The 19,693-nt window shown below is 48.9% G+C and overlaps 1 protein-coding gene across 3 annotated transcripts; it reads left to right on the plus strand.

Moving 5' to 3' along the window:
- The first annotated feature begins 2 nt into the window (after positions 1 to 2).
- STK11IP (serine/threonine kinase 11 interacting protein) lies at positions 3 to 19,635 on the plus strand. 3 transcript variants are annotated; one of them, XM_082055175.1, is made up of 24 exons: positions 3 to 211; positions 317 to 519; positions 2,568 to 2,642; positions 2,971 to 3,066; positions 3,951 to 4,058; positions 4,266 to 4,337; positions 5,239 to 5,368; positions 5,554 to 5,657; positions 6,279 to 6,368; positions 7,405 to 7,446; positions 7,938 to 8,105; positions 8,405 to 8,486; positions 8,594 to 8,959; positions 9,141 to 9,331; positions 10,277 to 10,387; positions 11,168 to 11,363; positions 12,825 to 13,319; positions 14,920 to 15,035; positions 15,227 to 15,324; positions 15,516 to 15,694; positions 15,946 to 16,030; positions 16,498 to 16,580; positions 18,104 to 18,330; positions 18,651 to 19,635. In XM_082055175.1, the coding sequence occupies exons 1-24, from the start codon at positions 160 to 162 to the stop codon at positions 18,789 to 18,791; spliced, it is 3,510 nt and encodes a 1,169-aa protein (XP_081911301.1). In that variant the 5' UTR covers positions 3 to 159; the 3' UTR covers positions 18,792 to 19,635. The 3 variants fall into 3 exon arrangements, with proteins under 3 accessions (XP_081911301.1, XP_081911302.1, XP_081911303.1); XM_082055176.1 differs by having other exon boundaries at positions 2,598 to 2,642; XM_082055177.1 differs by lacking the exon at positions 12,825 to 13,319.
- The last annotated feature ends 58 nt before the right edge of the window (positions 19,636 to 19,693 follow it).

A 19,693-nucleotide genomic window follows, 5' to 3' on the forward strand; every position in this document is an offset into this window, starting at 1 on the left:
ACCGGATGTAAGCGGCGGCGCTCTAGCCGCGGCGGCCGCCTCGTTGTTGCGGCGGAAGGGCGCGTCTCTGTGGTAACGCGGAAGTGCGAGGGGTCGGCGGCGGCGTGGGACGGGAGCGGCAGGGCCGCAGTCACCGCCGCCTCGGCCTGACCCCTGCAGATGGCGGCGGAGACGCTGGTGCACGGCTTGGCGCGGCTGCTGCAGGACGCGGGTGAGTGGCGGCCGGCTCGGGTCCCGCTGGGCCGGCCCGGGGTGAAGGCCCTGGTGTGGGGGCCGCAGCGCTCACGGCCCGGCCCGGCCTTCCCCTTCCCCGCAGGGGACCTCGTCCTGGACGGCTCCAGCACGCTGACGCTGCTCACCCCCACCCTGCAGCACCTCACGCAGGTCTTCGAGCAGCACCTGGGCTCCCGCAACCAGAACCGGGGCTTCGTGGCGCTGCCCTCGCACCCCGCCGAGACTGCGGCCATCCTGCAGGCGCAGTTCCTCTTCGACGTCCTGCAGAAGACTCACTCCCTGAAGGTCCGTACCTGCTGGGGCCGGGGATGCTGCAAGGCTGGCCAGTGGCAGTGGCAGACACAGCTGCCAGTGTCAGAGTGCCCTCCTTTGGTGCCCATATACCCCGTCTTACGTGTGTGCTCTGTGGGTCTGGCAGCTCCCACAGGGCTGTTGCGTGGAGTCGTAGTCCAGCATGACCATGTGTGGCTGCTTCCTCTAGGATCAGCCGTGCAACTCAGCAGAAAGTTTTGCAGAGTTAAAAATAGGGGCAGCAGGGGTTAATTATGTTCTGACCTTGGTAGGGTGTTGACATTGTTGGGAAAATGATTATTTCCTGAAATGCTTGAGCAATTCGGGCAGTATCTGGCAGCTGAGCACCGCTGAGTGCTCCCTGAGTGGTGACTGATCTGCACGAGGCAGCAGAGCAGTTGGACGTTGGGTGCACCCACTACTCTGAGACCTGCTGCTTCTTATCTCTGAGTTCTATGTGCTCCTGCCTGGGCAGTGGTTCTGGTTGATCTGTTTCACAGCATGGGACATTGCTAGTAATGTGTCCTCATTAATTTTAAGAAGGCTGTAAAAAAAAAAAAAAAAAAGTACAGAGCTAGGGATTCTTCTGAGGGCTTTTTGAAAGGTGGCATGTGTTACAACGCTGCACGTGATTCTGCTGCTGGGAGGATAGTAGAGGTGCAATGGGCCCGAAAGGGGAAGGGGAATTAGCAGCAGTTCTTAGGTTCCACAGTGGTGCTCAGGAGGTGTTGTGGCTGAGCATTGCAGCCTGCAATGTCTTTTAAAAGTGTTTTCCATATGAAACTGATTGGAGAGATTATCTGAATGTTGTTAGGAGGATTTTGTAGTGGTGTACTGAGGGTAGAGGCTGGAGTGGGTCTCAGAGCCTGTGGAGAAACACAGATCCCCTGGCAGGAGGAGGTGTGCAGGGATGCTGCAGTCAGGAGGATGTTGTGGTGAGGGCTTGTGTTAACCAAAAAATGGGCTCTTTCTGTAACAAGTCTGTAAGGTAGGGGAGGCTACCTGTTGTGGTGCAGTAACTGATTTGCTTGGAGAAACTAATAATTTATATCAGCCTCATCAGATTCTTAGGACAGTGGAGGGAGAGGAGACGGTCAGGACACAGAGCAAGAATGGCATCTGAAATAAACTACTGAAATTGATCATCAGAGCTTTCCAGTGCAAGCTCCCCCTGCAAATGGTCCTGTTCCACATGCTGTATCAATGCTGGTAGGCAGCAGGTAGTGATTCATTGCCACCAGGGCTGTAATGGTGGAAGCGATCATGGTGACGAGGCCTTGGGATGTCTGTTCTGCACCTGATGAGTCACTTTGGCGTGAACGTGGATGTAGCTGGCAGAGATGGTCTCTCCATTTGTACTCTGGTGTCCGCAGTGGAAGTGTTAACTGCTTCATTACTCACTTTGAAATACTGTTTATACACTGTCCATAGAAAGCATAAGAAGCTGGATTTAATATGCTGTTTTGTGGTACATGAACACAGCCTCACTACCCTGTGGTGAAAGAGCCTGTGGTTGTGCTACAGGAGTCAAAGGAGAGGTTTTCAGGTACTTCAGTTTAATGCTAACAGTGTCTTGGAGACCAGCTCTGTTTTCCATTGTATTTGCTTGTGATTTGCCTTATTTGGCCTGTTCTTGTGAAATGCACAGGCACACCTCCCACCAGTGTACTAGTTCAGCTCATTTGCTTGATAAACATAGCTCCAGCAGTTAGATTTGTCTTTATTTAGTAGATTTTTTAGTGGTGACTGATCAAGAATCCAGCTGTCAGACCTCGCTGTGCTTCTGAAAGTAGTGAAGCCACGTGGGCAGGGGAGAAGAAAAGGAACTCTGTGGTCTGGCAGACCACGGTCTTGTGCTTGCTAATGTGCTTTTCTCTTTGACCTCTGTTGAACTATGGGGCCAGGAGACAGCACCGATATCAGCGCTGGGAAGAGCTTGTTAGTGAGCAGCTGAGCTGGAGGGGTGGCCTATTCAAGGTGCTGCAGTCAGTGCATCAGCACAAATTGAGGTTGACGTGAGACTTCTTTTCTGATTTCTCTAGCTTGTTCATGTTCCAAACTGTGTTTTGCAGTCTGCTGTGAAGATTTTCCCCTTCAAGTCCCTCCGGCATCTGGAAGTAAGTATAGGAGACAGAACTGGCTTTGAGTCTTGCTGCTTGGGTTTTCTTGAGTTAGTTTTGTGGTTGTAGAATGTGTCTACTCCTAAAAACTGGGTAGGCTTTTGTGGCTTCCCTAGAAGGCTAAGTCTAAACTGCAACACTTTGCTCGGGGTAAAGCTTGGATATGAGCAGAGGGAAGGAGGCTCCAGCTTGGATATGAGTATTAGGGAGGGAGGCTCCAGCAGGAAATGAGAGATCCCTTGCAGAGGTGGGCCTGGGATGGCAGCTCCTCTTACACTGTAGTATTTTGATGTATGTTGTCCTTACTTTCTTATCACTGCTTCAGTTGAGGTCTGTACCTTCACACTGCCTCCGGGGACTGCGATTTGTCTATTCTCAGCTGGAATCTCTAACCTGTTGCAAATGTATCAGTACACTGGAGGTGAGTGTCTCTGTGCAGCTCATGGGGAAAATTGCAGGAGAAAACCTGTCTTGATCCTATAGCCCTTCACCCAGGGGAGATGTGGGATACAACATTAACCATTTTACCAAACCATGTTGCATGTGCCTTTTTCTCCCTTTCCCATTCTGGGGTCCTACAGTGTTGAAGTATTTCATGGTTGAATACACATGTACTCTGTGGCCTCCTTTTAACTGCTTGGCCATTCTGCATGTCTAGCTGTTTCCAAATTCAAAAGGCATGCAGCAGATTGAGGTTTATTCCATTGTATCTCAGCAGTGTTAAATTAGATCTAATTGTCAGAGGGAATACTGTACCCCACTGTCTTATCTGCTCTGGTGCCCAGCAGGTTTCTGAAACATGAAGGCAACCTCCAGCTGCAGAGAACTGAGTAGTGTGGGCTGTGTGAGCCGTGGGGCTGTGGCCTTCTGTCTGTGGCACAGGAGCAGCTGCCTGCTGGGGAGCAGGGGCTGCTGGTGGGGGATGTTTTAAGAGGTTCTTTTGTCTGCCAGAGCACAAATCGTTTGACCAAGGTGTGTGTATCTTCTGTGTCTGTGCTTTGATGGAGGTCTGAAAAAGGTTTTGTTAGCATAAATCTTTGTGCTTAGTGTTCAGAGCCTACAAATTGTAACAGCTTAACTTCCCACTTGAGTGTAGGAAGCAGAAGTATCTCCCCTTCTTTCTAAATATCTAGCCATGGAATTCTCACTGTCTCAAAATATTTGAATTAGTGACATGAAAGTCATCACCGCTCTAGGCAAGGCCGGCTCTATAAGGCACAATATGCCAGCCTTGTTCTAGAGTAGCTGTTCCCCTGTGTTCATCTGCTGTTACTGTAACAGCTAATACTCCTCTCTCCTTCCTAGGAAATCATTTCAGCATGTGGTGGAGATCTGAGCTGTGCTCTCCCATGGCTGGAATTACAGACTGTGAACTTCAGCTATAACTCGATCACTGCCTTGGATGACTCACTGGTGAGTGGGGCTTCCTTCTTGCATGACTGAGGGGGAGGGAGGAGGTGACCACAGCCAAGAACCGGGCACTCCTTTACTGATGCTGCTAGGTCTGGGTGGGAGGGAGTGGGCAGTGTTAATTTTGCTGGCCTCTCGCAGCAGGACAGGGTTTCCATGCTGCAGTGGAGACATTTGTAGGATCTGATCTAGTATCTTTTTGTCCTTCAGCAATTATTGAATGCTCTGAGAGTCCTGGATTTGAGTCACAACAAGATCCAGGATTGTGAGCACTATTTAACGGTGAGTATCTTGGGCTGAGCACTGGAATTTCCCTGTATGGAAAGGACACTGTCAGAGTGCTGTAATCGTTGACCATGTACTTGCTAGGTGAAGTATAACAAAATAAACTGGAGATGTGGCCCAGCAGGTGTGTGATTTAGCGCCAGTGCTTGCAGCCTCGGAAGTGTTTTCCTGTATGTGCAGCCTCTGAGACAGGAAAGGCAGTGTTCCTCATCCGCTCTAAGACAGGAGAGTTAGGTGCGTGTATCACTGTGTGTATCAATATGTGTGTCACTGTGTGTGCCACTTGGCTCTCCAGCGTGGCTGAGTGCTAAATACAGAGATGCATACAGTGTGTACTGTACATATAGTCACACATGCAGTATGCACTCCACTGCGGCCAAGACTTCACTCTAATAAGTGTAGCAGGTGGAAATTCTGTAGCCACGTGTGGGGCTGTGGAGACCTGCTGTTCAGTTTGTTCGGAGTGTTGGTAGCATTTCCTTCTTGCGCTCAGAAATCTCCTGTCAGCTACTTTAGAAAGGTGGTAATCCATCACAGTGGCATGTGTGTCACTCATCATCATCTTTGGAAAGGTAAGGAAGGGCTTCTTTTGGTAGTTCAGTCCTTTTGCTGAAGCAGGGGCTCCAGTCCCTTTCTGTGCTCCACTGAAGTTGATGAGGAAGGAGAAAGCTGCTCCTAGCAAATTTTGTGAAGTTAGATCATGCTGAGTGCCCCTAGACAAACCACTCCAAATGTGAATGTGTAAGTCTTGCTGCAGAAATAGTCTCAAGAAACTCACTTGTTAGGTGACGTTGGTGGGATGGAGAGAACGGTAGGGCCTAGTGCCCTTTCTTGAGTCCAGTGTGAGACTTTGAGCTAAGGTCCCAGTTGATCTGGTGCTGCTCTTCTCTCTGAACAGACCCTTACAGAACTGGAGTACCTCAATCTGGCTTATAACTTCCTGTCCAAGGTGCCAAACCTTGGCATCTTCAGCCAGTCCAAGCTGGTGACCCTGATCCTGCGCAACAATGAACTCGACAGCATTAATGGTGAGCCCACAAGGGAGGAGCACGTCTGGGTTTAAGGCATTTCTCTCTTCCTAGAGGAGGAGCAGAAGTTGAAGTCTTGGGTACAGCTATTCTAACTAGGGTTCAATTTGAGGGGGAGAGGTGTAGGTGGGAGGGTCCTAAGTTGTATTTTCTAGCATGCTGATGGCTTCTTGCTTTGTTTGCAGGGGTTGAACAGCTGGTGAATCTGCAGCACCTAGATGTGGCCTATAACCTGCTGCTGAAACATGCTCAGTTGGCACCGTTGTCCACCCTGCACTCTATAAAAAAAGTAAGCACAACACCTGATGGGTTGGTAGATTAGAGATATTATGGTCAGGGGGTGCAAGGTGGCGACTGTGTGGTGAGAAGAAAGTTTTGAAAGATCAGTTAAACTCCTGGGCATTTAATTTTAATATGGGAAGCTGATGAGGGAGCCTTGGAGAGACATCTGCGTTTCAGCATTCGTTTTCAGTGGCCTGTGCTGAAGCTAACCCTTTTCCATGTATTCATCCCCATGTACTTGCTCCCCTTTTCTCTTTTTAACACTGTCAAGTTCAGTAATGATCCTTCTCTAATCCTGTTGTGGATTTGTGTGTTCAGAGAAGGTTGAAGGGTGATAACTGCAGCCACTATAGTGCTTGCAAAGGACTGTACTCTCAACACTTCTCAGAGTCATTACTGAAAAAGCTAATGATTTAACAGCATGAGTAGGAAGTACTTTAATTTCCTTCTGTATTTGCTGGACAAATTTCCGGAAGCACTGTAAAAGCTTAGTCCTTTCCTGGCTTGATCACCATTCCACTGCAAGGATAGTTCCTGAGGCAGAGACAAAGCCTGGAGCCTGCAGGCAGATCACGTCAGGGTATAGAATATTGCTTCTAGTAACAATTTCTCTGTTTCCCCTATCCAGCTGCATTTAGAGGGAAACCCATTATGGTTCTGTCAAAACCACCGATCTGCAACCCTTGTACATCTGTCTCCCCGGGCAGCCTCCTCCAATGTGAGTATTACCATGTACTTTCTGCCCCTGCTGTTGAAGGTGTAGGGTGTTTTGACACTCGGGGCAAATGAGGGCAAAGAATTTCATAAACCTGAAAACTTATTCCAGTGGTGTAAGAGTGTTGATTGTTTTGTATGGGTTTATCCTTAAATTTTTAAGTGGTGTGCCTGCCAGGGCAGACAGACTTGAATACTGATCTCAGGTATGCAAGGCCTCAGATCTTAGCACATCTTCACTATCTACTTCATCAGTTTTGCTTACTGATGGTCCCAAAACTTGACTCTGTTCCTGCTAATGACTGTGTAGCTGGACTTTAGAAAGAAGGAGCTCGCTGTCTCAGCCCACTGTGCTTAATTACATACTCCTTTGGCAGCCATGGCCACTGCTTTCTTTCTCCCCATCACTCTGTTCTCAGCTAGGTGTCAGTCACTGTTTCCCTTGTACCCCGGTGCTTAGGTCAGTTCTTGGTAATCTGATTTTAAGTAAAGAAGCCAGCAAAGACAGCATTCTGGCAATTTAGCAAAGTAAATTTGCTTGCTATGGATCAGAGGTCTTTCAGAGCTGGTCAGTCTTTCACATTAGTGACAAATGGCTGGATTCATTGTCTTCAAACTGCATCTTGGAAAAAGCTTTCATGGAGCTCAAGTTACTGGAAGCTAGGTAGACTCAGACTAGAAGTAGGTTGCAGGTTTTGAGGTGAAAGTGAGTACTTCTCGAAACAATTCATGAGTTGTTGCAGAATAACGTGTCGTACCACTTCCGCGAACTGTCTTGGATATGTTTCTGGGAGTCATAAAGTCTGTAAACAGGAAAAACCACAATGGTCCCTTCCGGCCTTATATGCTGTTAGGTCAGGTAGCTATGACTAAAAGAGTGATGGACAGGCAGGAACAGGGTTGTTTCTGGTAGTCTTTGCAGTTTTGTGCCAGGGATTTCAACATGAGGGTGGCCTGAAAGGGAATAGAAGTCAGCAGATGTTGTCCTGAGTGTGTGCCAGTCAAGTGGAATCTGACTGCAAATGGGTCTCTAATTACAGTTCCTCTTGGATGGGGAGCCACTCTCTTCCTCGGACCTAATGGTAAGTACAATTGCTGTAAACTGATCTTACTGGCTTTGGGAGTGGGAACTCTGTCAGGTTTTTGCATCATCATGTGCCTCATTAAATCTATGTGGGCTGCCTTGACTCTGACGCAGTTAATTTTGGCTCAGCCTGTGCTGATTTCTACTAATTGTGGGACTGGCCAGTATAACTTATTTTGTCTTATGTAGCCTTGCATAACTTGGAGCCTTGCCTGTTTCCTTTTCAGGGACTATCTGGTACTTGACACTTGAATTACATGTCAGCAAAACAAACAGTTGCCTGGTTCCCATCTGCTGTTTTTAAGAAAGGCAGAGATTGAGTTAAATTGGAGTGGTTGTGATAAACAATCCAGTCAGCCAGGCAGGATCTGTTGTCACCACTTGGACTGAGATGGTGAGGGGCAGGGAAGTTGTCAGCTTGAGTTGTGGCTTGGTTACCTTGTCTCCCCTTTGCACTCAGCAGGCAAATTTCTCTTCTTTTGCCTTCAGTACCTTCCAAGACTTGTGCAAAGTGTGTCACAGTCCATCCACACTTCTACCTCAGAGAAAACCACGCTGGACCGCAGTGCTCTGGACAGTTCCTGTGCTGCAGACTTCAGTGACAGTCAGTCCCCAGCAGAGAATGTGGCTGTCAGGCGCCCTCGAAAGAAAAGCAAGGTCAGGGACCGAGAAGGCTTCTTAACCATGTAACTGTCATTTGGGGTGAAGAGGCTGTCTCAGCATGAAAGCCTTGTGCTATGGGATGCAGTCTTATACCGACTGTGTGGTGCTGAGCCTCTACTGTGTGTTAGGAAGGGTCTGGGCTTAAAATCAGTCTTGATATACTGTGACAAATGTTTCACAGTGTGCCTCTGCGCGGTTATAGCTATGAACCCTTCAGGTTGGCAGAGCCTCTCATCAGATGCTGTTTTGGTCATTCTGATGCCTCCCAACTATTCTTATCCTGTTTGTTCCAGGGAAAAGTCAAAGTGCGCAGAGCAAGCATTTCGGAGCCCAGTGACACAGAACATGAGCCCCAGCCTTTATCTCTCTCTGCTGGTGAGGCTTGTCTTCTTCCTCAGTAATGCAGCAGCTGAACTGCCACAGTCAGAGAAGTGCTCTGGCATGGTGTCTATTTTCATACTTCCCCAGTTTTCTCTCTGCAGGCCTGGTCCTGCAGCATCAGAAGGAGATGAAGCGCTTGGACAGCTTCAGAGATCGCTTTGGTGTTGACTGGCTGCAGTACAAGAGACACCTGGAGGAGCACGACCAAGAACCTATCATCTGCCGTAGCCGTTCTGCAGATGAGATTGTGGGCAGACCTGCTGCTGTGGACTTGCAGAGTGAGAGCTCTGACCCAGAGCAAGGAAAACCTCAAGTATCCCAGAAGGAATCCTCTTCTCCTTTAGACGATGCTGAGAAGGAGGAAGAGCCTGAAGTGCAGCTGGATGAGCCTGTGGAAGAAGAACAGAGAGAAGAAGAGGAGGCAGATGAGCTAATGCTGGGAGAGGAAGAAGAGGAGAAGCCAGAAGGTAAACAAGTCCTTTCACTGCTGTGTTTGAGGGCTTTGGTGGCAATAAAAGAGATGGGTCAAATGTGATATCCCTGAAGCTTTATCGTGCTGCCCAGTATTATGAGACTTCTAAGGGCTTGAGCCAAGCAAACCTGAAGGCCTGGTGTGTGTACTGACCTGTACTCTGTTGTGTTTGGCAGTGGACCTTTGCCAGCCAGTGCTGGTGAGCCAAATAGAAGGGGAGGGGGACCCAGAGCCAGACTGGATCTTCCTGCGAATCACAGCTAAGCATGTGATTGAGGTGGAGCTGAAAGCTGCCAGAGTCCTCCACAAGCTGGAGCTGAAATGCCTGCAGAAGGTGGAGACCTCTGAGATGAGCTGGAAGAGGATGGTGAGCTATGCCTCTCTGTGAGCCTTTGGCTCCCTGTGTGGGCCAGCATCCTAGATTTGGGCTTCTGTCAGAGTCCCTGCAGGTCTTTTCCTTGCTCCTGCAAAGCCTGAGTGCTTGAGCATCTCTTCCACCCAATGCATGTGTATCTAACAGCATCTGTATTGCTTAGAGTACCTGTGATAATGCAGCAGAAGCCAGCACCAATTCTGTTCCAAAGCTGGAGTTTAAATGGTAGCTGGACTTGTTCCAGTATGCGGGAATGAGAGACTTCTCAACAGGAGCCTAAATGAAATGGAGACCTTACCATCCACTCCTTGCCGGGATATCACCCTGGCCTTGCAGGACTGTGGATTGCGCTTTTCCTTAGACAGTGCAGCACTGAGCCTAGCAGGATGTTTAGAAAGGCACTGGGAGCTCAGTGGGTGGTTCTCCATCTGCTCTAGGTGCATGCTTTAGCACTACCAGCCCTATTTTGCTTTTGTGGTTTGTTAGAAAGGGAGTTTGGAAATCTACTTTTTGTCGTTGTAGGGTTTAACATCAATGTGTGCGTGGATGTGTTCTCAGGCTTCTCTAGTACTGTTTTCACCAAAAGCTCCAACTCTTTTTTTTTTTTTTTGTTCCTGCCCTTGTGCCTCTTGAATGTTTGTGGCTTGACATTCTTCTGACATACCTTTGTGAAAAGGTGTTTTGTTTGAGATGCTTTTTTCTGGAATTTGAAGCTTACTGTTGTCCTCAGCACTCAGGTACTTTATTTTTATTTTATTTTATTTGTTTATTTATGCCGATTTTACCAGGCTCCCAAAAGCTATCAGTAATGGAGGGATACTCAGGGCTTAATTTAGTAAGTGCTTGTATGGCTGTGTTTCAGCCAGTTGCAAACTAATGTAGTCTGTAAACTGAATGCTGCAGCCTCCTTCTAGAACTGGCATTTTCTGTCTCCTGCAGGACCTGGAGCGAGTTTTTCCTGTCCTCACATTGCATTTCAGCTACATTCGCAAGGACCGGCAGAAGCGCAAATATGTGGTACTTGACAACTGCCCGGAGCAGTGTCTGCAGGTAGGGGAGGCTGGAGGGGGCAGCCTGGGGAGGGTGCATTTGCTACTGGAAGACACTGAATTCTTCCAGCCAGCATGGGGCCCCTGTTCTCTGCTGCCCTGTGGCAGCTTGTGCTTGGCTTATAAGCTGAGGATTTCTCCTGCTGCACAAATGACCTGTGGAGGGCCCTGTGAGCATGGCCATGGGTGGTGGAGCTCCTGGAGCATAAAGGTGCTCTCAAGGAGAAAGCCTTGCAGTTTTGCTCCTTGTTGGGAAGAAAAGTTAGTAGTCAAGTTAGTGCTCCTTACTTGTTGTGCATGTGCAACGTAATGTTCCCTGGGTGCTGAGTGATGTAGTAGCCTGTAGTTATCCCTCTGGGTAGTGAATGTCAGTGCTATGGCAGCTCTGGTCTGCACAGCTGCTGTAGCAACTCCAGTCTTCAATCCAAGCATTTTCTTGATGTACTGTTGTTTAAGTACATTTAAACAAGTTGTTACAGAGAAGGCACAAATAGATGGCACCTTTGAGACCAGAGTTCCAAGAAAAAACAGTCAATATGGAGATAGAAGGCACAGACCCGCAAAAACAGGTTCTCTTGGTCTTCTGCAGTAAAGCTCTATGCCCTTCACAAGTCTCGCACAGGCTGACTGTGGTACGCTGTTAGCTGGAAAATGGCCCTGCACCCCTTGCACTCTGAAGTGCTGTAATGAGGCACGTGAGGAAACTTGATGTCAGAGGCTTGCTTTTATTAGGACGGTTATAGCTGCCTGCTAGCACTCTTCCCTGTGCTGCTACTTCTAGTGTGTCCTTGAAGTGTTGTCCCCAGCTGTTGAGGAGAATCGGCGAAATCAGGACCAGGAGAAGGGATCCACAAAGCTCCAGTGTCTGAAATGCAAGCGGGAGTTTTCACAGTCCCTGGCTCCCTGGCATCAAGGTCCCTATCCTTCAGAGGTTGATGATGCCAAAATCCTGGAGACCCTGGTTGCCTCAAATCAAGGTAGGATGTAGTGCCCAGAAGAAGGATGCTTGCTGATGCCCACGCACACTGCCAGAATGGCAGCTGCAGTGCAGAGTGTGGAATGTATAAGTGAGGGTGATGCCTTGGCTGTACTGGAATTGAAACCTGTTGTGGGATATACTCTGACTTAGCCCACTTGGACTGGGAAGAGCCTGCCTTTTTCACTGGCAGAAATAAGTGACAGTTTTAAGATTAAGCAAACAGCACCCCTGTTGTGGGTGGCCTGAGGTCTGGGAGAACACAGGGGTGCTGGAAACTGGAGATGGCCCACATAAATCTGAAATCCGGGAGAGGCCTTAAGGATCATGTAGTCCTGTTGAAACTGTGGTCAGTTCTGCCACAGAGATTAATTTGTTTTAAAGAGCCTTTGCTAATGGAGGCTTCAGGGAAATCTGCTCCAGTATTTCAGGTAAAACTTTGGGTGTTAAAACAACTGGAACCCTAACCTAAGGCTCAATGGCTGTGATCTTAAGCCCACTCTTTCTTCTCTTACGGGGAATGATTTATTCCTTTTTTTGTACTTGAGGGCCATTGGTCTCCCCTAGTGACTAGTCCCGTCTTCTGTCCTGTAGACTAAATAAGCTCAGCTCACTAGATAATTAGCTTGTCAGTGGTCTCCTTTGTCCTCTTTCCCATTTGTCCACATTTTTCTTCAGGTGTCTGAAAATAGATGTGGTATTTTGGCTGGGACATGGCTAGTGCTGAATAGGCATCTTCTGATTGCTGAGATTTTCAAAGCTCAGTTTATATTTGAAGTGGGGAGTGCCCAGCCTTAGTTCAGAAGATGCTGCGCATTTGATGAAGTGTCCTGGGATTGAGTACTGCTCTGAGGGCAGAAGTCCCTGCCTTGGTGGCAGCGCTTTCTTCCACCCCAGGATACTTTCTCCCCTCGCCAGGGTAGTGGGAGTCCCAGGATCCAGCTGGGAGCCTGCTGTGGTATGGGTGAAGGAAGCATCAGGAACTGGGGGTCAGAAGGGATGAGGACAGCTGGAGAAGGGGCATGGCATGGTTGTGGTTTGGCTCGCCAGGAGGATACACCAAACTGGGGACAGAGGTGGCTAAGGGAGGTTGGGTTGACTGGTCATGGACTTGGGCTTCAAAGGCAATGGGAGCACTGGTGGACATGAGGTGGAGGAAAATCATGAGACAAAGCCCTGATGTAGTTTTGCTTGCAACTACAGCACTCACTGGTCACCCTAAATCCGAGCAAAAGTATTGCAGGTGGATGTTGGTACTGATTTTCTTGTTGATTTGTGAGGGGAGGTGTTTAGGATGTGATTTGAAACAGAGTTACTCAACAAGCTGCTCGAGTCGGATTATAACTGTTGTCTGCTTTGAAAGGGATGGTTTGTGGTTTTCAGAGAAAAAAAAAAAAAAGCTAAGTCCTGTTGGGGGAGAACAGTTCTGGCTTTTCTTTATCCCTAACAAGATCTTCCACAGATGCTTCAGCAGCTGGTGAGCCCATAGCCTGTCCCAGTTGTTCCAGTGACCATGTGGTCATCCTGCCTTCAGAAGTGTGCTCCAGCACACCTTTGCCACCTGGCCCCGATAGCACAAGTGAGGACCTGTCAGACTCTGTCCTGGAGGGAGGCAGCCAGCAGGAGGGCCCAGAGGAAGCGCCTGCCCTGACCAGTGAGAGTGGGAAGTTCTACATCGGTGGGGAGGACAGCTCAGAGATGGATACCAGCAACAGCACCAGGACCCCAGAGCTGAGTGGCGAGCATGATGGCACGCTCCCTTCCAGCTCCCGCAGTTCAGATGGGGGCTGCAGGAAGAAGGAGCTGGCCATGAAGAGCCAGTACTTGTCCCTCAGCCACACAGACACCAACGGGGGCAGCTTGATGAGCAGCTACCATTACAGCGGCTCTCACGGGCCCACTCCTTCCCAGCTCTCTTTGAACTCTGAGTCCGAGGAAACATGGAATCTCAGTCCCCGTGAGTATGTGGGAGCTGTGCAGGGTTTAGGGGTTTGCACAGTGTGGGGCTGGGCTTTATCACTGGTGCTTGCAGGGTGCACCACCTCCTGTCTAATGGGGAACGGGGGGTCATTTAGTGTGAGTGGCAGCAACTGTGGTTCTTGTGAGCAGAGTTTTTCATTCCCCGTTCTGTTCAATCGTCATGCCTGAAGGCAGGGAAAACTGAGTCAGCTCCTAATCTCTGGTATTGCTCAGAGTAACAGGGTCTTGTTCTGAGAGCTGCCCTGCTCAGTTCCAGACACACTTTGTTCCTGTGGCACCAGTGAGCTGCCAGCTGTAGCATTACCTGTGGACAATTTCTCTATATTTATTCTCTGGCTTATGTGCAGTGTGAGGCTGGTGTGTTTGAACGAGGCTCTGGTTAGTGGATCTACAGTTACTTGTGCTTTGCTCCATGGCCTTTGTGAGCTTCAGATGACAAAGCCTGTCCAAAAGAAGAGACTGTGTGCTGGCTGTGTGAGGTCTGTTGTGCAAGATAGCAGTTACTGGGAGGTCCACAAATGCTTTTTGTGAAGGGCCTTGGATTTCTGATGCAGCAGACTGCCTTTTCTTGGGCATCAGCTTGTGATTTACAGAATAACTGAAGAGTAACTGAGGTTATCTCTTCCAGCCCGAGTGACTATTGCAACTAAAGTCTAGTGCTGGTTTGCAAACCCACCAGCTTCTTAGAGACCTCCTGCAGCCTTTCAGGACTGTGCCTCTGAAGAGGAGTTGGTATAGCACCCGTGTTTAGGATTGCTATGTTTGGTCTTGTGCACTTGAAGTATAAGAAATAAAATGGTCTCTTGTTTTGAGTCAGATCACAAATTTAAAACTGAGCCCATGAAAAAATTCCTGCGGGGAGAAGTTAATTAGTGTAGCGTTTCTGGTGGAGAACAGGCTCTGCTGGGAAGTGTATCGTGGCTGTTGTAGAAATTATTTGGTCATACAATTGCATGACAAACTTAATTATGTTTTTAAGCAGTTTTATTAGTGTCTTCCTCAGTCCCCTTTAACCTGACCACAGTTGAAGTCAGAGTTTGAAAAGCTGACCTGAGCTGACACTAGTTGAAATGGGAAATGTCTTTCTGGCTTTGTGATTAAAGAATTGCCCTCCTGCCAAATTTGGCAGCAAAGCAGTGTCCTCCTTTAACTAAACAGCTGAGCATAGGTTGAAAGGTGGGTTAGACCAAAGCTTTGTAGATCTGAAAAACCAAGTGTTGGAGTTCCCTCGTGTTTCCACATTGAGACCTGTAGCCTGGAGAGTCTTGGGCCCTTTGGCTTGAGACCTGATGGAAGCAGGTGTGCAGAGGAGGTGACACTGCTGCCCTGGTGCTGGTCTGCATGCTTGGGCAGCACCTGGTGAAAAAAAATCAATACAATTAAATTAAAAGGTATTCCCTGAAAATAAAGCAAATGGTTTCAGAACAAATATGAGGCCTTGGTACTTATTTTAAAAATGTTCCTTAAGCTTCACTGATTATTTGCTGCTGCACTTATCTACAGTCCTGCTGAATAAAGCTATAGCTGTAGCTTTGGTCAGTGGGCAGAGTGTCAGTGCTGCCCTTCACTCTCCTCAGCTGTAAATGGTGTCCTGAACACGAGGGACTTCCGTTGTGTGGATCATCGCCTGAAGCTGTACCTGGACATGGAGGTTTTTGAGGAGAATACTGAGGAGTTCCAGTGCTTCCTCAAGGTGAGCTTCTGCACCACCACTTCTACAGCTCTTTGGCTGTCCTGCTTGCCACGCTGTGGGTTTTGCACTGGGGTGTCATCCCAGAGACTGTGGGGTGTGAATGGAGCTGAAGGGTGTTTAAGTCAGTCCTTTCCATGGGTGGGCTGGCAAGGGGCAGGCCAGTGCTATGACCCACCCTCTCTGTGTTCTAGGTGGTCGTGGTGAAGTTTGGGCGACAAGGAGAGTTCCTCTCAGTCCTGGTTGCCTCTGATCTCAAGATTTATGTGCTAGAAGTCACTGGGGCTATCAGGTGAGGAGAATAGTGGCAAGGGGGACCCTGCAGCAAGGCTGTGAGTGCTGCATAGTGCCAGCCTGTGCTAGCCTTACCCTGGAGGTGTGGTGACATGCAGAGGCTCTTCTGGCAACCCCTCCTGCTGCAATCTGATGTGGGAGAGGAGTTGGGGCAGCCTGCTGCAGCTGAGGGCTGTGCTCTGTGATTAGGGGACAACCTGCAGACTGGCTGAAGAAGGACGACTCTCACTACCTGTATGATATTTCCCATCTGGAAGTGGGACTCTGCCACCAGAGCTTGCGAATGGAATTTGAGAACCCGAAAGCCTCATACAATCTACTGATCCGGAACCAAAGCTGCTGTGACCAGTTCCTGCAGAACTTGACATGTAAGAATAGAGCTGTAGGGGAGGGCAGGGGGAAGAGGATTGGAAGATTTGCTCTCTGAGACCTACCAGGAAAGCTGTAGTTGGGTGTTTGTTGGAAATTCACTTCTTCCCAGCTCAGAAAAAAGTTGGGGGAGAACCCCACTTGCATAATAACTTCCAGTGCCTCTCTGTAGACTAGATAACCATCCTGTGCTGTTATGTACTGTCCTTGGGCTTGCAATAAAAGATGTCTACCTTCTCCCCCTCTTTAGATCTCATGCAGGAGTTACCTGCTAAACACAGGAGTAAGGTGAAGGAAATACCTACTGTGGAAATGAATCCTCAGCATTTGCTATGGTAAGAACAGCTTCTGAGAGGTTGGGGTATAAGAGGCTGTCTGCTTGTCCAGCAGTGCCTGGGCAGCATAGTGCTCAAAACAGGGCAGCACAGGAGGAGACACCACTGGAGTGGCAGCTGGGCTTAAGGCAGCTGGCTCAAGTACCTACTGCTCAGGGATTGAGCAGGCAAAGGGGTGTCTGACTGAGCAAAGCAGGGCAACTCTGGCTCTCCTGGAGGAGCCTGAACAGAAGAATATAATGGAGGTGGGAAAAGGGAGAGGCATACGGCAGCGTGCTCCCTTGCAAGCAGCATCTGGTTCCTAGCTGGCAAGGTGATAGAGTAACAGGAGATAGAGGAATTTTGCAACATCTAGAAGAGATGGGTCTCTCCCTTCCCTAAGAGGACAGTGAGCAGTAGCTAGCTCACAGCAAACCCAGCCTGGAAACAGTGCTTCCTTGATTGGCCTGCCGTTGTATCTCTTCCAGGCCTCTGCTGGATTCCAAGACCACAGATTCTGCAGCTGCAGATGATGCTTGTTTCTTCTACCTGCTGGCCTATCTGATCCAAGGTACAGGAGATCTTAGTGACCAGGTGACCCACACCTTGTGCTGTCTGCTTTCATGTTTGTGGTTTTAGTGTACAGTCTGTAGGAAAAGAGAAGGGCAATTGGTCCTGCAGCAAGATGGGGCAGGGGTATGGGTGAGGGCTCTTTTCTTAGTGTTGAGATGTGTGGGATAGCAGTATGTTTTATCCCATATAGTCAGTCAGTCTCCTAGCCCTTTTTTTAATGTGTGGAAGCCCAGGCTCTAGGGAGAGTAGTTGGTCTTGCACACCAGGTTTGGTGACAACTCAGAATGGTTTCTGAGAAGCTGGAGTTTATGGAAGGACTGGATTGTTGCCCTGAGCTGAGGGAAAGCTGAGGGGTCACACACAGCTGTTTTGTGTGACGAGCTGAAAGGCTCCTCAGTTTGGGAAAACAGAAGCAGGTGTCTGGAGCCCAAGACAATAGAACAGAAGCAGGTTGCTGGAGCCCATCAAGTTCTGTTCCAGGGCTTGCTGAGAGCCAAATGTGCTAAACCTGGGATTTGAGTCTTCAGTGAACAATTCCAGTGTTGTCTTAGCTTGGGACACTGGAGAAGGTAACCTAGCTGTTAATTACATTCTGATCAGTGAGTTACTGCTCTTGCACTCTTAGTTCACCCTTGGCCATCGGGGAAGTATGAGAGAAGGACAATCAGAAGGAATCTGTGGACAGGTTGTTTATTGGTCTCCTCAAGCTGAGTAAATAGCCTGTGGGAGGGAGAACTTCAAGTGCATTTTTCTTACTCTACAGTTGTCTCCTTTTTTAGAGTATGGTGCCCAAAACTGGACACAGTTCCAGCTGAGGCCTCAATGCCAAGTAAACAGGACTAATTAAACATCCTATTTCTGATATTGCTACTAATTCCCAAGAGTGAGATGTGACAAGAAAAGCAACGTTGCTGTAGCAGCTTGTGATTGCCTATGACCTCAGCCATTTCACCTAGTGGTTCCCTGTTTCTGTGCATCTGACTTTTTCCCAAGTTCTCATGCTTTTCATTTGCATCCACTGAAATCAGCTGGATGATACTTATGCACGCTACAGTTTATCAAAACTACTTTGCTTTCTGCCATACTTCCAACTTGGTATTAAACTTTATGTGTGTGCTCTTTGTTGCAACTGCCAGATGTCTGCAGCCAGATGAATCCAGGCCAAAAAAGGCGACCTTTTAGCTGGAGCTGCTGACTTTTAACTAAGAAGTAGTAAAGTGTTGTTTAGGAGCTCAAAGGACTTGAGTGTCTTTTCCTGCCTTACACGAGGACACAGGCTGGACAAGGCTTGCTGGGCAGTGCTCTTTTGTATGTGTGCTCCTGCAATGAGCTTGGATAAGCTGGTCAAGCATGGCCACATTCAGCTACCCTGCGCCCTTCAGTCAGGAAGCTGGATAAAGCTGTTCACCCAGATACTCTTGCTGGAAAGGATTTCCCTAGGGGAGGAATGGAAAGCAAAGCTGGTTCTGTGGTGACTCAGGCTCTCGGCAAAGCCTCTCCTCTTCCCTTGTATCCTTTTAGGGGCATCTGCTTTCCCTGTGACCCTGCTGAGCACTCGAAACATGCTGTTTCTGTTGGAGGAGAATCACCAGTGGCAGGTGCAGCCCTCCTTGGATGAAGACCACGGGGCAGAAATGCCTCCTAGGAGCAGCATCCAGTTGAAGGAGAAGCAGCCGATCAGCAGTATTAGCAATATCATAACGTATCGCCTCTGTCCTTGTGATATCAAGCTGATGCTTTATGATGAGGTAACCAGGAGGTGGTTACGGGGCACATGAGATGCTGGGGGCTGGATTGTGCTTAGATCCTGTTCTTGCCAAGAGTGTCTTGGGGCTGTCATCTCCCATCCTAACCTAGGGGCTTGCACCGCAGAGGCAGGGGAGCACAGTGAATTGCTGCTGTACAAAAGTCATACAGGGACACTTCCATGTCTGGCAGCAGAGGGAGAGGAGGAGGATATCACTTAAGAATTGGGAGGAACTGGCAGCTGTGCTGGGGAACGGTGGCTCGGGGCTGATGGGTGCTGTCGAGGCTATACCCTGCTCATCCACCTCCCTCTCTTTCCCAGGTGCTGAAGGTGGAGAGCACTTGGCACATCCGCACAGAGTGCCCAGAGCTCCTGGTAGAGCTGGTGGAGTGGATCCGCAGGCCCTGGGAGGAGATGTTCTCCATCGAGCTACGGACAGCTGTGTATGAGGGACTGGAGTGAGCTTGCCAGCTGTAGGCAAGCAAGACCTGGGAGTCAAGAGTGCTGCTGTGCTGGCCATGGTGGTGTCCCCCACTCCCATCTGACCTTGCTGTCCTTGTCCTGTGGCCTCTGCTTTCTACTCTGCTTTTGCCCCTGGCCCTTTTTGGTGAAGAGGAGGGGAGCACAGAGTGGTCCAGGCTGCACAGTCACTCACTTGCACTGGGCTGGCCATGGAAGGAGGAGGTGGAGGGTGTTCCCTGTAATACTGCATATACTACACAAAGTTTTAAATTGGCAGTGTCTGCTAGTTTTCTTCAGGGTCATATGGAGTGTCTCTGAAGGAAGAGGGGAACCAGTCCAGAACATGTTCAGTGGGACATACAGTGGTACTAGGCAAGCAGCAGCCCAGAGGCAGTCAGGTGCTGTGGCCTTTCTAGCAGGTATATTTGCTGCCTTCCTAGCTGTCTCAGAACAGATGCCATCATCTGCTGATTTTTTTTTTTGTCCTTCCTCTCTGTCTTGTCCACAGCTTCCCTAAAGCTGCCTGCTTCAAACAGGAGCCTGATTGCACAAGGGGATGAGGCATGTTCATGTTGTAGTGTTAACCCCACAGAGAGCCCTTACCTGCCTGCCTGGCAGGGCATGGCTCCATCTGCTGCTGTAGTCTTTCACTGTCACTGGGGAGGGAGGAGCTGTGAGGCTCTTAGCACAGAATTGTGTTGTGCATCTCTTAGGGGTCAGGACCCTGGTGGGCACTGGCAGGTAAAAGTGAGGCTTGGGCTTTTCTGAGCAGTCCAAAAGCAAGAGTCTATTTTAACATGAGTTTTACTATTTTCTATTGTAATAAAAGCTTATATTTATTGAATTGTCACATTTTCCTTGTTTCATCCTCTTGCACTGCTGTAATGCCTTTGTAAGGTCTT

This window comes from Streptopelia decaocto (genome assembly GCF_964273445.1).
Source record: "Streptopelia decaocto genome assembly, chromosome: 6".
Taxonomy (NCBI): domain Eukaryota; kingdom Metazoa; phylum Chordata; class Aves; order Columbiformes; family Columbidae; genus Streptopelia; species Streptopelia decaocto.